General features: G+C 32.3%; 1 protein-coding gene across 1 annotated transcript in view; it reads left to right on the forward strand.

Annotated features, from left to right (window-relative positions):
• DIAPH2 (diaphanous-related formin 2) overlaps nucleotides 1-16,980 on the forward strand; it is a gene marked incomplete at its 5' end in the record, with an annotated part of 376,543 nt that overhangs the window by 49,024 nt on the left and 310,539 nt on the right. The window contains 5 exons of the mRNA XM_008577556.1: nucleotides 2,507-2,625; nucleotides 4,537-4,653; nucleotides 6,825-6,943; nucleotides 10,180-10,244; nucleotides 13,365-13,469. Coding sequence (XP_008575778.1) covers nucleotides 2,507-2,625; nucleotides 4,537-4,653; nucleotides 6,825-6,943; nucleotides 10,180-10,244; nucleotides 13,365-13,469 — 525 coding nt within the window. The remainder of the gene's footprint in view (nucleotides 1-2,506; nucleotides 2,626-4,536; nucleotides 4,654-6,824; nucleotides 6,944-10,179; nucleotides 10,245-13,364; nucleotides 13,470-16,980) is intronic.

The raw sequence follows: 16,980 nt of genomic DNA on the forward strand, positions 1-16,980 counted from the left end.
TCGGCGGGAGCGCCGCCGCGCTCCCAAGCGGCGCACTGTAGCAGTGCGCCACCGAGCTGGCCCGAGTTTATGTTTCATTTACATGGAAAATTCATTTATGATATATTTGCATTATTAATTTGGAATAAATGAGTTGTTACACACTCTACAGTGATTTTTAAAATAGTATTTGCTGTATACTTAATTTACATTGATTTCTTGTGACGTCATCTCCATCTGCCTTTCATTTGGTTAAATAAATCAAGTAAATATTAGATAAATTAGATATGTAAAGGAAAAACATAGTAAGAAATTGTGTTTGTATTCAGTGGGCATCCTTTCTTTTAAAAGACTGACAAACCTTTTCTTATTCTTTTGAAGACTCAATTGTGATTGCTTGATAGGTAATCAGTAGTGTACTGGTAATGTACTTTGATTTTCTTTGATGTACATTATATTATAGAAACTTAAAATTGTTTCAGAGATTCTGAAAAAATAGTTTCATATCTATACAGAAGGTCTGCTTAAATAACAACTGAAGCATATTTACAATATTTCACATAATAGAACTGTAATTCAGTGATTTTATGATATTCTGTATTTTAAAATATAAAACTGTAGTGGTACAGTTCCATTTTCTTATATAGGATATCTGTTGTATTATTGTGCTATATGAAATTTTTTATTCATTAAATGTTTTTATGAATATATCTTTCAAGGTGTGACATTTGATTGAAAGGAAGTTTCATAAATATAACTATATATGTGTATGTAATATGAGCATATTTCAGAAAGTTCATAGGAAAATAAAATTAAAAGATATGAATCTTTCCATGAACTTTGTGAAGTATCCTCCTGTGCATATATATTTAATTTAATAGCTTTGGAATATTATTAATAGAGAATATTTATAACATATTGCTTTTATACATGCCTATTTTTACATTGTGCTGTATATGTTGTATAAACAATGTCTGGAATTAATTAAGAACTAAAGTACACATTTAACCAGATATTTTCACTGTAAATATTTTCATCATGCAAACTGATATTCATGTTTTGTGAAGTTCTCATGCTAATTAAATGACAGTATTTAACTTATTTTCCTATTTTTCAAATATATTTGAATGCATTGAAGTTTTATGATGAATGTCTAAGGGAGAATATATTGTGACATAATAATAAGGAAAAGTTTTGTTTCTGCAATGGCCAGCATATTAGATATGCCTGGCTTCTGTGATTTTCTGAAGAGAGTTTGTGATTCACCTGATATTATGACCCGCCAATGTTGATAGATTTGCATTCCAATTAATTTATTCATTCCCCTTCAACGTGGAAAACTAGAACTAAAGCAAGTTATTACTAAGAGGAAACTAAATGTAAATACATTTAATTGTTATGTGTTCTATATGAAATTATGTGGAAACATATTAGTAAGTATTTTCATATGCTCTATAGGTAAATTTTCAGTAAATTATTATGTATGTGAATGTTAGAAAAAGAACATCTAGAAATTGCTTAAATATGTGTTTGGCTTTAGTAATAGCCATTACATCTCCATTTATAATTGGTCTATTGAATAAAAATAGAAACAAGAAACGCATCCCATATTGTTTTATCTACCTAATTTGAAGTACACCATGCTTGCATTTCCTTTTAGAGTTCAAGCTCAGCTCTGAACATCCTAGTCCCACTTTCGGTATCACCCTTGAGCATCCACAGTTGTGATTATCGATTTGGGTTTTGAAAGCTGCAACTTAATGGACACATATTAAAAGATATTCCAGGTGATATATATTAAGCCCAACAATCTCTAGTGTGGCATGCTTCCAAAGTTTTTTTTTATATTATTACTTTGAAAATTATCAGAGGTTTGTAATGCATGTGCTTATAATGTATTACAAAAACAAATCTTTGATGCCCAAGTTGGTATTTTGTGATCAGGCTAAGCGAAAATGAAAGGTGGGGGAGGAGGCTGGATGTACAGCTTGATAAAAGTCCTAATGCCATTTTGCTTTAAAATCACAAAATATCATTTAAAATAAACTTGTTTATACAACTTTTTACGCCATACTTGGGACTGTTGTGCTTGAATATATCCTTGCATTTGTTCTTCATTAATATAGTTGATCTATATTTGCATTTTTTGCCAGAGGCATATGTGAATGTTCTAACTGCATGAGTTCTCCTGCGATCTTTGATTAGTGTGTTTAGTCAAAACGACAGCATTTAATTTGTGTTGTTAGCAATTAGTGTTTTTCATTGTAGAAGTGATCATTACTTTTTTTATGTGAATAATCAAAATCTGGGGCATGAAAAGAAAATACAGTGAATGCCATGAGGTCCTTTTATTTCGAAATAAAAAAAAACTTAGCTACATTTACTTTCTTCCAGAGAACCAAGTGCCTGGGTCAATATTTGAAAGTGCTTCTGTGTGTATAAATGAATAATTGTGTTCTGCCCTTTATTATCAAAGTATGCTGTTGTCAAACTGTTATTCATCTGTTAAGTTTTATGTTTATGTTAGGATCTAAAAGAAAAAGAGAACGATGAACTTGATATTCAGCTGAAAGTGTTTGATGAGAACAAAGATGATGACCTAACTGAATTATCACACCGTCTCAATGACATTCGAACAGAAATGGAATATCCTTTGACAAACCTCAGAAATAATTTCATGTGTATTGTGGAAAAGGAATTTCTGGGTGGTTTTGTGGACCATTGTTAGCGTTCTTGTGTGCCAGTCCGATTTATATCCACTTATTTACATTAGAACCTCACTATGATGCTGTCCTTGAGATTCATGCTGAGGAATTGTCAGACTGTCCTGATGATTTACACAAGCTATATTGAAATCTGCACAATGGCTTGCTGTATTATAGGTGTACTCTGCTCAGTGGATAGACAAGAGTCTAAGGCAGTATATCTTACGTGTAAAGTTTTTTGGGGAAAAGTTCACTGAGTTCATATGTAACTATAGCTAATATACCTTCTCAGTTTATTAAATGGTACTCCAATGACTTAGAGATGAAATTCAAATCAAATAAAGGCCTTATTCTGTATTCAAATATTTGTGTTCTTTAACAACAAAAATGTTTAGATGTAGTAGTATCTAACAGTAACAAGGCTGTATCTAACTGTAACAAAACTGTAACCATAGTCGTCCTGTGGCAATGATTTTGTATGAAATGATTTTAGATCTAAAAGATGGTTGTCATAGCATTGCTGCCTATTTGTTTCACACCCATTAAATTTCTTACTTATGGATTCTGGGGAAGTTGGGAAATACTTCAGAACCAAAGTGACCTTCGAGCTATACTTCTTCGTGATGTGTTCTTCCCTCTCTCCCCCCGACCCCACAAAAAAGCTAGAATATTCTGCTCCTTGAAACTCCCACTTTATTTGTTCTATCTTATTTATGTACACTTCTCTGCCCCTGTGAAATTGAGGGCAGAAATGTTATATTTAATCTTTTTTCACCAATGCTCCTATCAAAGTTCTTACACATAGATATTGGATAAATGTGTGTGTAATGAATAACAATGTTATTATTATAACAAATAATTTCTAGTAATTTCTTATCCATCAGAAGTGATGTGAGTTTGCAGTGGTTTCTCTAATATTATATGCTTTTTATATCAATTAAGAAATATATTGCTTTGTATAGACTTCTCTTATAATCAAACTTCACCATAAAGTTATGTTTGGATCCATTCTGTAGCCATTTAAGGGACCTTATGAAATTTTAACGCAACACTTTTACGTGGGGTCTAAGAAATAACCTATCAAATACTCAATTCTACTTTGGACAAGATGTTGACATTTCAGGTTATTTTTAAGATGTCAGATTATGTCTCATCTTTTACCTTTATTTTGCATTGATTTTCCAGCTCCTCACTTTTATTATATAAGTGAATTCATTTTTGAAACCTGTCTTCTAGCTTACTAAAAGCATCTAAACTTCCAGTTTTTTTATATCCTATGAAAAATTTCAACCTCCATTGTCTTTACTCTCCATCTTTTCTCAAATAATGAAACACAAATGAATGCAAACAATTTCAGAGTTAGTAAGTATTTCATATGAATAAAATAGAACTGTTTTTGTGCTCTTTTAGCAGTTCACAGCATGCTCATTTGCCTTCTGTCTTATGTGGCAGTGAAATAGAGGAGTAGTGGCTTGCATGAATAATATAGGTCCTTTATAACAACCCCAAGAAGATCAAGAGAAAATCATTTTCATTGATGGCATTGCTGTTCCAATGGTACCAGTTATAATCTGGACTATAACATACAGTCAATAACTGATCATTTAAGGTTTTGACAGTCAAATGGTCTTGGAAATGCTCTTTAGGTCTGTTTCTCTAGTTAAAAGATTATGATTCCATAGAATCATTTTCTTTATGCAAATGTTTAAATACTGGATCGTAGAGTTGAAGGCTTAGAAACAGTAATGGAAGCAAGTGATACATCTTTGTTTTTAAAAAATTAATCTGGTTTTGTTATGAATGAAACTTTCTTCAAGAATCTTTGTTTTTTTTTCCTTTACTTACTTTCTACTGATATGAATGAAGTGTACCATCTTCTGTATAATATGTTGAAGGACACTGCTGCTGAAAATTACTTATTATCCATTCTACAACATTTCTTACTCATCAGAAATGATTATTATATCAGGTAAGAGGCAGTTCTGAGAGTACTTTGTTTATAATTTGAATTGGATATTAAAGGACAGTGTAGTAGGGCCTGGGCAATACATGTATATATACATAAATAGAATATAAGAGTTTGACTACTTTAAGTTACATTTTTAAAAAGGTGCTCATTTATTTTTATCGGGCCTGAAGAGAGAGATCTACTTATAAAAACAGGGTACTCCAGAAATAGGACTTTTAGTAGCAGTGACCCTGTGATAAATTTTCTTTGCCAGGTAATGGTAGCACAGAGAGTGCACTGAAGATTCTAGAGTAGAACTTTCAAGTTTTTATCTTGTGCATTTTAATAAGTAAGATTTTACTGTTACTTCTCTTTTATATGTATTTATCTAGTAATAAGTGTTATATTAACATATAAGAAAATAATAATGCTTGTATTTCAGTTTTATGTCCAGTAATATAATTCTTTGAAATAAATGAGTATGATAATAACACATTAAGTTAAAAGTTTTAGAATCTAGTAACTGGGAATATATCTGAAAACCGGAAGGTTATTAAAAGGTTTCTGAGTGACTAAAATTATCCACAGGCTGATGACCATGACCTTACCATTTAACTGTTCAAAAAACTCTTAGTTGTTCTTCGTACTCTAATTTGCATGAAATTCTGTCAACCTAGATTCTCTGATTTCTCAAAACCTGCTTAATTAAAGGAAAAAGGAAGGCTACCATGAGGTCAGGCACAGTTGCCATAACAATGACAGCTCTGGGGCAACACAGAGAACTATTACAGTTCAGGCCACTATAAAAATCTAATGGACATCATAATGTTACAGAGATATAGAAAAATTTTAAAAATATTAAATTATATGCTGTTTGTTTTTTAAGCAGGAAAGATGGTAATGCATTAAAAATGATTGTTTTCTAAATTAAGTTCTGACAATTAAAGGGTTACTGTGCCCTATGTCCTCAGTTACCTGGGGACATTATTTGAATGAAACTATCCATTTCTCAGTAACTATGAATAAATGAGAAGTTACTCTCATATGGCATCTTTTTCAACCTAAGGACATCATGTGAGGTAGAAGTGTGACAAGTTCTTTTATTCCAGGATGATTAACCTGGCTTCAAAGAGAGCAGTTGTGTTTTCTGTTTACCCAAAGAATCATGGACTAGACTGAGATTAAAATCCAATATTATTTATCCAAGATCAGATGATGACTTGAAAAAGCCCCAGATGTGTAATATATATTACTATTTGTTATTATTCTTGGGACCAGCCCCATGACTAAAGACATAGAAGAGCAGTTAAAAACTGTTTACCTTCACTTTCAAACTTTAGTAGGTTGGCTAGCTTTCAGCACACTGTATTTAGGGATGTTTATGTCATAATTTATCTACAGTAGTACCTCTTACTTATTTTTCTCTGTTGAATTTATTAGTCCCTGACAAATACTAAATCTTTCACAAATTTTAATGCAAAAGTACCTTTAATTTTTTTTTTTTTTTTTTTTTTTTCCGTATGCAAGTGGTCATTTTAAGGCCAGAATTACCTTGATAGATTACAGAATTAGGATATGTTTTAAAACCTTTGACATTTTAAACAAATTGAGGCTATACCCATGCCTGTTAAATGTATGCTTTTATAAAATGGATCTTATAAAATACTGCATAAATAGATCTTTGGAATAGTCTATAATATAAGTGGCTTAGTTCAGTTTTGTAAGCTGTTATAGCTATGCTGAGTAAAAGTGCTGTAGTAAATTCATGCCACCAATGCCAAGAAACTCATACCTTATTGAAATTGAGGACTTGTGGATGCCTATAACTATTTCTGTATTCATGGATGTAGAACTAATGGGTCGTTTGTTTTCATTAACTTTAGAAACAATAGCTTAAGTAAATAGATAAGCTTAATCAGTATGTTTGAACACAAGCATGAATCCCTGCAAACTAGAGTGTTAAGTCACTAAATGTTTGCAGTCGATTACATCACAAATAGGCTTGGCACTGTAACATCCAACCATCTTTAAGCTTATGCATATTTCTCCTAAGGGAGTGTAATGGCTAGAAAGAATTTTTTATTACATAGCTCTCGGAAAAGACTTAGTTCATTTAACATGCTGAATCCCTTCTTAAGAAAATTGATTTGTATAGGTAGAAAAGGTATTCATGAATACTCTCTGTTTTTCAGGCCACAGTATTATAAAATAATTGAGGAGTGTGTTTCACAGATAGTGCTGCACTGCAGTGGTATGGACCCAGACTTCAAGTACAGGCAAAGATTAGACATTGATTTCACTCATCTGATAGGTACGTAATATTGTCCTCACTGTCCTTTGATTGTGTTTTATACCTTCTGTATAATAGGCACTTTTTAAAGGTAGTTTCTCATTGAATTTCTATTAATATCTGGGAAATCGTGTCTGTGGGTAATCAATTGCTATAATTGTTAATTATGATGATCATGAGAGTTCTGCTTGTGTGATTAGAAATATTAACCTGATTCATAAGTTTCAACATTCCTGAATTCAGTTTAAACTCAGTGCCCCACAAAAGCCATTATATTATTATAGATGAATGTCTTACTTTTTAGAAGCATGACTGTAAAAACCCTTTAATTCAGTTTATACTGGTACCTTAGTGGTTTTGTAGAAATCATTTATACAACAGGGTCTCATTAGTATTATAACTATATTATTAGTATTCAAGTTTGAGAAAAAAAAATACAATCTTATTTTAACAACTTGACACCTTTTAAGGTTATCAAATAGATAAATTTATACTTTCATAGACCTTAGAGCTAGGAAAGAATTTGAGGTGATCATATTCATCTCCTCGGATGGCTGAGGTAATGACCTTCTATCATCCTAGACTGGTAGTTAGCAATAATTCCCAGAACAATCTCTGAAGGATGATGTGAAATCTCCCTTGTGAAATATGCTATGCTATATGGCCTTATAGTTAAGCAGTTTTATTGATACTTAATCAAAATCACTATTGCTAAGGTTCAAGCATGAACTCATTTGTCTTGTCTTTAAAGAAACAAAACAACAGCTGTTGAATGCCAATTATATATTATTTTTTACTCCATAGCATAGGAAAGACTCACAGTAATGTTCAAAGATGGATGCCTTATTATTATTTATCATTTATTATTATTTACTGTTTTTAAACATAATGCACACTTGTAGGCAATCTAGAAACTTACATAATTAGCAAGTCACCAGTCACATCATCATTGCTACCTTTTCAGCTCAGTACATTTCCCTATATCTCTCTATCTTTCTATATATCTATCTATATGCTGATTTTTCATGGCGCATTATATTATAAGAATTTTTCCATGTTAACCTTCAAAATGCGACTTTTAATGTCTGTATAATCCATTTTATGGACTGTAATAATCATCTTAACCAGTCTTTTATTATTGTACATCTAGATTGTTTTCAGATTTTTGCAGTTATAAATGAGTCTGCTGTGAACATTCTTGTGTATAAATGTTTGGCTTTTTCTCATTATTTCTTTAGGATTGATTCCTTTAAGTGAGGGTATGAACTTTCAAAGGCCAAATGCTTTTCAGAAAGCTTGTGCCGATTTACTTTGCCCCAGCAATGAATGTGAATGCTAGCTTCACTGAATATTTTTCAATAAGCTTGATAAACTTAGTGGTTCATTTTGTATTTTGTTCAGGGAGTCATGAGGGACTATTTTCAAATATGTGTATTGGCTTATAATCCATTATGAACCATAGTTGGCACACATAGTCTAATGTTGATTTTGGCTGGCTTGCTGAGTGTTCAACAGATATTTGTTTTGTGTACTGTGCGCCAGGTACTTATGACTGTATACTGTTAATCAAAAGCATTGGGGTGAGGAGAGATGAAGGGATCAGGTGAGAGGATAGTCAGCATCATAAACCCATTATGACCTCATACACATGCCAACTCTGTGATTGTGAAAAAATCACTTAACTCCTCTAGGTTTCAGTTTCCTGAACCTTAAAGTCAGGTAAGTCAAATATATGAGTGGTTCTTAATATTTTGTGGTCAAAGTCCTTTTTGAGAAGCTTATCTTTCATCAGAAAACACACACACGCACACACACACATATGTGCATACACACAAATTATCAGGTATTTCAGGAACTTTTAGGAAATCTATGGCTCTCTATTTTAAGATCACTTGTACCTGAGGAGATTAGAGTCTCTTCTGATTTTATAATTCTGTAAGTCTACTATCTTTTATAAATCAGATCATATCACATCTCTGCCTAACACTCTCCCATGCCTTCTCATTGAAATTTAAAGCAAAATCAAAAGCATTACCAATGATGGCTAACACAGCCCAGATGTGAGCACTCTCTTTGACCTCATCACTTACCACTTTCTTCCTCAGCTGCTTTGCTCCAGCCACACACTAAGAAAAAGGTTTATTGAGGTAAATTTGACATAAGAAAAACTACCCATTTTTAAAGTATATGATTTGATAAATTTTAATGTTATTATCTGTACTTAAAACCATCATCAAAGTCAAGATAACAAACATCTCTATCAATCTCTAAAGTTTTCTGCATTCTCTTTTTAGTCACTTCTTTCCATGCCTCCCACTCCTCTTCATCCTGAGATAGCCACCAATCTCTCTTACTAGTTTCATTTTCTAAAATCGTATATAAATAGAAACACATAGCATGTACTCTCTTTTGTCTTTCATTCGGCATAATTATTCTGAGATTCACCCATGTTTTTGTATTGAATATATCAATAATTCATTCCTTTATATTGCTGAGTAGTATTCCAGGATGTGGATATATTATAATTTGTGTCTACATATACTTTTTGATGGTCATTTGGGTTATTTCCAGTTTTCTGGCTATGATAAATAAAGCTGCTATGATCATTCATATACAAGTATGGGCACAAACATATGTTTTTATTTCTTTTGAGTAAATAGGTATGGAATAGACTTTAATAATAAGAAATACAATTGTCCAAAAGAGGTTCTTCGGTTATTTTATTCTGAAGTCTTTGATTGGACCTGAGAAGTTTAAAGTGTGTTTCTTTATGTGTATGGTACATTTTGCCCCAGAATAGAAATTAAGTAAAATCTTTCACTAGGAAAACCTGAATTAATGAATGCTATTTTTCCAGCTTTTTTTAAAAAAAAAATCATTTGGAGTCCTAATACTGTTAAAATGAAGTCTTTGCCACCTCTCCATCCACCATAAACTACAAAAATATTTTGAAGAATTCTATAATTGTGAAAGTTGAAAAATAATATGAATACCTTTAAAATGATGATAATTTAGTCAAATATATTTATGGATACTTGATTTTGTGCCTCAACAGTACTGTCATTGAATTTAGTTAGTATATGTTAAAGAAATAAAATGTGGTAGTTTATTTTTCATGTGTGGTATAGGTCAATTTCCCTTTAATAGCAATTGACATAAAAATGATAGTCTGCATAGTAGAATTATAGGTTGGCAGCCATCTTTTGCCTAAACATCTTATGCCATAATTTCTAATCACTTTCGGTTGATCTTAATAGATTCTTGTGTGAACAAGGCAAAAGTTGAAGAAAGTGAACAAAAAGCAGTGGAATTTTCAAAGAAGGTAAGGCTTGTGAAATATTATCCATAATTGTTAAATTAATAATTTAATCACAGGACGTATTATACCTTGTTTCTTTATGTGAGGTCTTAAAAATTTTGTTTCAGTTATGTAGTACTTGATATTTCTAAATTCAAACATAACCACAGGATATTGATTTATTTACTAATAAGTTCCCCCCTCATCACCTTTAATCCATTATGGAAGAAAAACTCTACTTATATCATACTAAAGTGATAAATGAAATAAAATTAGGTTGCTGAAAGGGCATAGTTAGAAGCAATCAACCAAAATAAATCCCCCCATTGCTTTCCTGTATTTCTCACTTATTTACAGTAGGTAGTTCTTTGGAGAACTGTGAAATAGTTAGCTAGTCTTATCTGTATGGTCTTTAAAGTTAGTGCTATTGATAGCAACAGAATGTTGCAGTGTTCTCTCTCTTTCTCTCTCCGTCCTTCTCCCCCCACACCATTCCTGCTTAGACTTAGTTTCTTTTAATTTTATAATTATCATTTTTTAAATGATACTGCTGCTTAATGTAGGCTTGGTGGAACTTGAGGTTCCCCCCTTTTTTTCTGTGTAAATGCCTTGCAAGAATGCCTTTGAGTAAATGCCAGCTTTATGAATATCTTAATTTTATTTAGATCTAAGATTGTCTTTTTCTTGTTTCATGAAAGCATAGCCACAATTTTACTAGCTTCTACCACAAGTTTTTTTCTTTTTGTTCTAGATCCTATTAATCATTAGTATAGTATTTCTCTGCTCTTGAGTGCAGGGAGAAGGATTGAAGCACAAGTCTAAAAGCTCTCCAGTTTTTACCCTTCTGACAGCAAGATAAAGTGCTTACATATTGCTGTCTCTTCAAAGTTATGACTTACCTTGGAGATGAGATAATCACTTTGCTGTTACTCTAGAAATTATAGAGTATTACTGAAGTTACTTCAGGGCATCTGAAAAAGCTACTAGAATAGATTTTAAGAGCTTGAGGATAAAATGTTTGTGTGAAGCTGTCATTTTTATTGGTGAAAGAAAATGCTTGCTTTTTGATTAATAGACATTTATATTTCTAATGTTCTTGTTTTAAGTAGCACATTTAAAATTCCTTTTGAAAATCTAAGAATCTCCTTAAGTTTTGGTTGGCACTGTGATTAGACACCACAGACTGGAACAAATTGTGATTATCTATCTAGTAAAGTTTTCTTTAAGAATATATTATAGGAAAAGGCGTCTTGAAATAATAGAAAAGAAATTTCTGTGTTTGATGCTTTAGTCTCATCACCAACATTCAGAATGAAAACATGCATATTCTTAGTGGTTATCAACATGCATTCTCTTGTTCTGGGTCATTTTAAGAGGCAGTATTAAGTGGTTTTTTAAAAAAGTGCTAGAATGAAAGGTAGTATGTATCAGATTTGATCTCAGCTTTTCAGCTAATTAGCTGTGACTTTAAGTAAGCCACTTATGCTCCTTGGATTTTAGTTTCTTCATCAATAAAAGGAGAGGGTAAGATTAGTGGACTTGTAAGAAGACCTCTTCCAGCTCACATAGTTCAGGCTTCTGTGATTCCTACTCTGCTCTGTATGTCCACAGATTAATATAATTTTATATATTGATTTATTTTCAAGTCTCTGTCTTATTGGCACCTCTATTTATTTATTTTTCTTTCTTTTTTTTTACATTAGGTGGATTTTTTATTTTGGTAAAATATATATGACATAAGGTTTGCCATTATAAGCATTTTTAAACTGATTAATGTAATTTAAAATTAAAAGTGAAAACATTGTGTACGTTTCTTCAAATGTACCAATAAAACATGTATAGAGGAAAAGTTGTGTAGTGTGTGCTTGTGTAGACACCATGTTTGAGAAGCACACAGGAGAAACTAACTTTGGGAGGGGGGATGGGGAGTATAGATTCATGGTTTTAGATGGTTTTGAAATTTAAAGAGGTTAGAGAAGATTTGGACCAGGCTCTGTGGGACATTTTCCAGCGACTCAAGTAGAGATGAATAAAAGTATCAGTAGGTAGTATTTCAGGTTTTACCCAATCACTATTATTATGCAGTTTGCTCATTCACTGATTCTTTGGACTTAGATCAGAATGGCATTTTAAATTTTCCAAAGGTCATATCTACTATAAGTATGAATATTTATTAACAGTATCATACTTTTGTATTGTTCCATAAACTCTGAAGACAGTTCTGGATAGTAGAAAGAGAAATAACATTGCTGGGATAGGGTATAGACTTCCAAAACGACTTGAGGTGACATTGACAATAAAGGGCAAATAAAATGTTCTATAGTCAGACATAGGCAGTATTTACTGTAAATATGCAGGTTGTTTTGTGCCTGCTTAGAGCCCTGACTAAGGTAAGGGCTGGGGCAGGATGCAGTAAATAAATATTTGCCACCCAAACAGTCTTTTTGGCTTAGCACACTGTATTTTAACCTTTCATTCTCCCTCTCATAATGTCACACAGTGGTTTGATTAACCATCTGAAGGAGAAAGCTATTACAGCATATATCATTCTACCTTAAGATTTTGTGGAGCACCACTTTTTGGATGCTGGACAACTAAGATTGTTATAGAAATCTTCCAGTTCATATGATCGTACATTCATTTAAGCATTCTAAAAGCTCAGTCTCTTTTCAAGAATAAAAACAGTTAAGGAGTTGAAACTCCTTGATGGAATACTTTTAGATTTCATTTTCTAATTCATTAAACTTAAATGTATGGGATGAAACATTAAAAACATTATTAATTCTAAAATTGAATTTTCAATAACAAATTAATAAAAATACCCATTATATTTAAAGAGAGACTTCTCAGTCCCCTTATTTATTTATTTATTTATTTTGCATTTTTTTCAGAAGTGAAAATGTGTGTGCTTACCTTGAGTGGGGCCATATTTTGTCTTTACTACCAACCACTACCACCACAAGCAGTACCCCACCTCCACATGGTTACTTAACTGTCTTGAAAATAATCAGGAGCTCTGATTTTCTGAATGATCTGGGAATCCAACTAAAGAAAAACCACTCTACCTGTTGAATACATAATGTTGTTTAAGGCTCTCTCAAAAGTATGTTATTAACAGTACATTTATGGTGGTCATCATTGCAGTTCGATGAAGAATTCACAGCTCGACAGGAAGCTCAAGCAGAGCTTCAAAAAAGAGAAGAAAAAATCAAAGAACTTGAAACAGAAATCCAGCAACTTCGAACACAGGTAATGAAAGAAGATATAGACTTTGTGTCATGTCAGAGTGAGTTTGATGGTAGAGAATTATCTTGTTAGATAGAAGGAAAAATGTGACCAGAAGCAGATTTTTGGTTATTTCACATTTTAGTTGAAATACCTCCATGGATTTGATTTTTCAGGACAATAAATTATTTTAATGTTTGGAAATATAATAAGGTATTAGTAGCTCAAACTGCTCTCAATATTTTTAGCAGAATATATTACACAAGCAAAACTGCTTTTGAGATGAAATTTTTATGATGATTTGAAAAACTGAGTGCATAGTATTTTCTTTCAAAAAGAATGTGGAAATGCTCATTAATTATAATTATCCCCAAAACTTCTAGAGATCTCTTTAAATCTCAACTACCATCATTTTTAAATCTATAAACTTTACATTTCTACCTACATTCCCTATAATGAAAAGCTCACATATACACTTAAAATGTTAGAGTATCTAAAATTTAGAACTGATTAAGTACTCTTTTCAACACACTCTGTGTCTTAAATGAATATTAAGAAATTGAAGACATCTTAACATAGTGGATGCTCAGTAGGTGTTTGTTGATTGACTAGTTCTATTTCCATTAATCTACTGAAAAATTACTTTAAAAGTCACCAATAGACTCCAGAACACCCAATGTGATGGCCGTTTCCTGCATCACTTATCTCTACCTTCTTTTCACTAAATCTTTCTCTCTCTCTCTTCTGACTTCCTTTTTACATGTCTGAGAACTCAGTTTCTCTTTATTTTTTCATCTCCCAAATGGTGACATTACTCAACGTTCTGTCTTCTGCTCTTTTATCTGTATATCCTTGCTCTAATATCCCATTCAGTATCATACATTCAAATATCACCTTTTACTAGGTGTCAAGTACTCTTGAGTTTGTCTTATATTTTCAGCTTCTGATTAGCTATCCCCATACGAAGTTCCTGCTGCATGTTGAAATCAAATCCAGTATTTATGATCTCTTCTCTTTCTTCAAACCAGCTTGTTCTCTATTCTTATTTGTTTAAATTTTACCACCATTTTGTCAAACAGTGAAGCTGGAGTTTTCTTTCCCTTTTTCCTGTCCCACCCCCTCACAAATTAAGCTAGTCACTGTTTTTTTTTTTTTAATGTCAGTTCTTTTTCTTTTTTCCCCCTTGCGTCAAAACCCAGGACCCCCCAGGTCCACTCTCTTGTTACATCATGCCTGGAATTATACAATTGTTTTCTGTCTTTTCTCCCTGTCTGTAGTCTCTTCCTCCTCAAATTTATCCTTTATGTCAGTGGCAAATTAATCTTCCTAAAACACTGCCCTGATTATTGTCACTCTGGGCTTTAATATGTTCAGTGGTTGCCTGTTGCAGTCAGGATTAAATAAAATCTCCTTACCAGGAATTTTAAGTCCTTCTAGCATGGGCTCCCTTATCTCTCTTTTGCAGCCTAGGCTCTGACTGCTCCCCTCACTGCAGCCTCTGTTACAGCTAAGTCACCTTTCCTCCCTTCACATTCGGAACTTACTGTCTCCACATTTTTTCTTCTGCTAGCATTTCCCAGACATTAGTTACAGAGATGCTAATAGGGTTTTCATGAGGAACCTGGTCCAATATACTCATTAGAATATTAAAGGGTCCAAGATGTCCTACTTTGAAGAAACCTAACTCTTTTTCATACAGCTTTCCCAGACTCATTTGACCACAGAACCCTTTATCTCAGAACACCTGTTAACATCTCCTGGAAATAGTATTTTCATAGAACTTAGCTGAGAAATGTTGGTTTATGTTATTCTCGATCCCAAATGCCCCCTCTTGCATATCTTTGCATGTGTAAAATATCCTTTAAGGTGAAGCTCAGTAGGATATCCTTTGCAAATCTTCGCCAAAAACTCCATTAGGGAATTTCTCTGAAGTTTCATATCACTTTTTAAAACCACTAATATTTGCTTGTGTGCCCATTCTATTTTTTCCACTTGAGCATAAGCACCTTGAGGACAGTATATTTCTAATTCTTACCTTTATCCAAAGCTCTACTGCACCCAGCACAGGGCCTCACTGCTTAGGAAGTAGTTGCTTATTCATTGTTAACTGTAAAAAGCGCAGTCATGCAGCACTTTCTACTGTGTCCAAAATGGCATAAATTATTCAATTGTTAATACTATATTATAGCCTAATTTAATTGTTCAATTTCTAATTGTTCATAGGGAGAGGAGAAAAGGTTTGTGGTTGTATAAGTTCCATAACATAAGTATGATCTAATAGAGGCAAAAATTTGACTGATGTTTGCAACTATGTATTACTTTAATTTTGCTGCTTATTAATAAAAAATGGACACACATTTTGCCTTTCAAAGTATTCAAAAAAATCCATTTATATACAAATGTTGTAGGATAAATAACTAATTTCCTGAACTTTACATTTTTCCCTCAATTTCTTTGATCTCAACCAAGACTGTGAAAGTCGGAAGATTTCCACAGTTTTACTGCATTAAAAATAAAATTAAAAGAATTTTGCATATTTTAATCCTGTCTTTAATTCTTCCTAACCTCCGAAAGGATTGCATTCCAGGAGAGAACAGTCATTTGTTAAATGTAACGTTTAACTTGTATATGTGTCTATATACACATAAGCATTCATATATGTGAATAAAATATTTGGCAGTGTGCATTGAATGTTACAAGAAACATTTCCACGATCATGTCTACCTATGAGTGTTAACTTTTAATATTTTTGTAAATAAGTCAGTTCTTTATATTATTTTCCCAAAAATATGCTTCAGCTTATTTTATAAAGATATTCTAAGTTTAAATTAAATAGTACAAGTAGAAAGTTTGTATTAATAAAGGTAAGAGGAATTTCTTCCCAAATAAAAATAACACTACACCAAGAAATTTTGTTTTAAGCCTTTTATACAGTTAATCTAATGTTATATCTTGATTACAAAAGATGCCTATTCGTTGGTAGTGATTTTTAAAGAATGTTTATAATGAACAGCTCCACTATTACATTCATTTATTTTAGAAAGAGAACCATTGTGATCAGTAATGGTTTAATGAAACTGGTACAGATGAATTACCAAAACACAGGACAACATGGAATGCAGTGTTCTCCTTCATCTGTTATTCATTGTCATTGGAGAATGAGCTTGAAGTTACTTTCTACAAATATAGTAGAAATAAGTTATACTCTCTTCATGATCCAATCTGTGTGAATTAATTCTCCTCATGGCAAATGACACCCATTCATGAAGAGGTAGTTTGTTGTAGTTGAAAGTGGACTGCGTTAGGTGTGAGAAGAACCACATTGAAACTCTAGTCACGTTTCAGTTTGTGCAGCCTTTGGTTAGTCATTTAACTTTTTTGCAATTAAAGTTTCCTCATCTATAAGCAGTGAGATAAAGGTGAGATAAAAATACCCTGTTTACATTTCAGGGTTATGATAAGGATCAAAAGAAATAATAGATTTAAAAATGTTGATAAGCATATATTACTCTGCAAATGGATGCTACTTAGTATT

The sequence above is a fragment of the Galeopterus variegatus genome, unplaced genomic scaffold (assembly GCF_000696425.1).
Source record: "Galeopterus variegatus unplaced genomic scaffold, G_variegatus-3.0.2 Scaffold1536, whole genome shotgun sequence".
Lineage (NCBI taxonomy): Eukaryota > Metazoa > Chordata > Mammalia > Dermoptera > Cynocephalidae > Galeopterus > Galeopterus variegatus.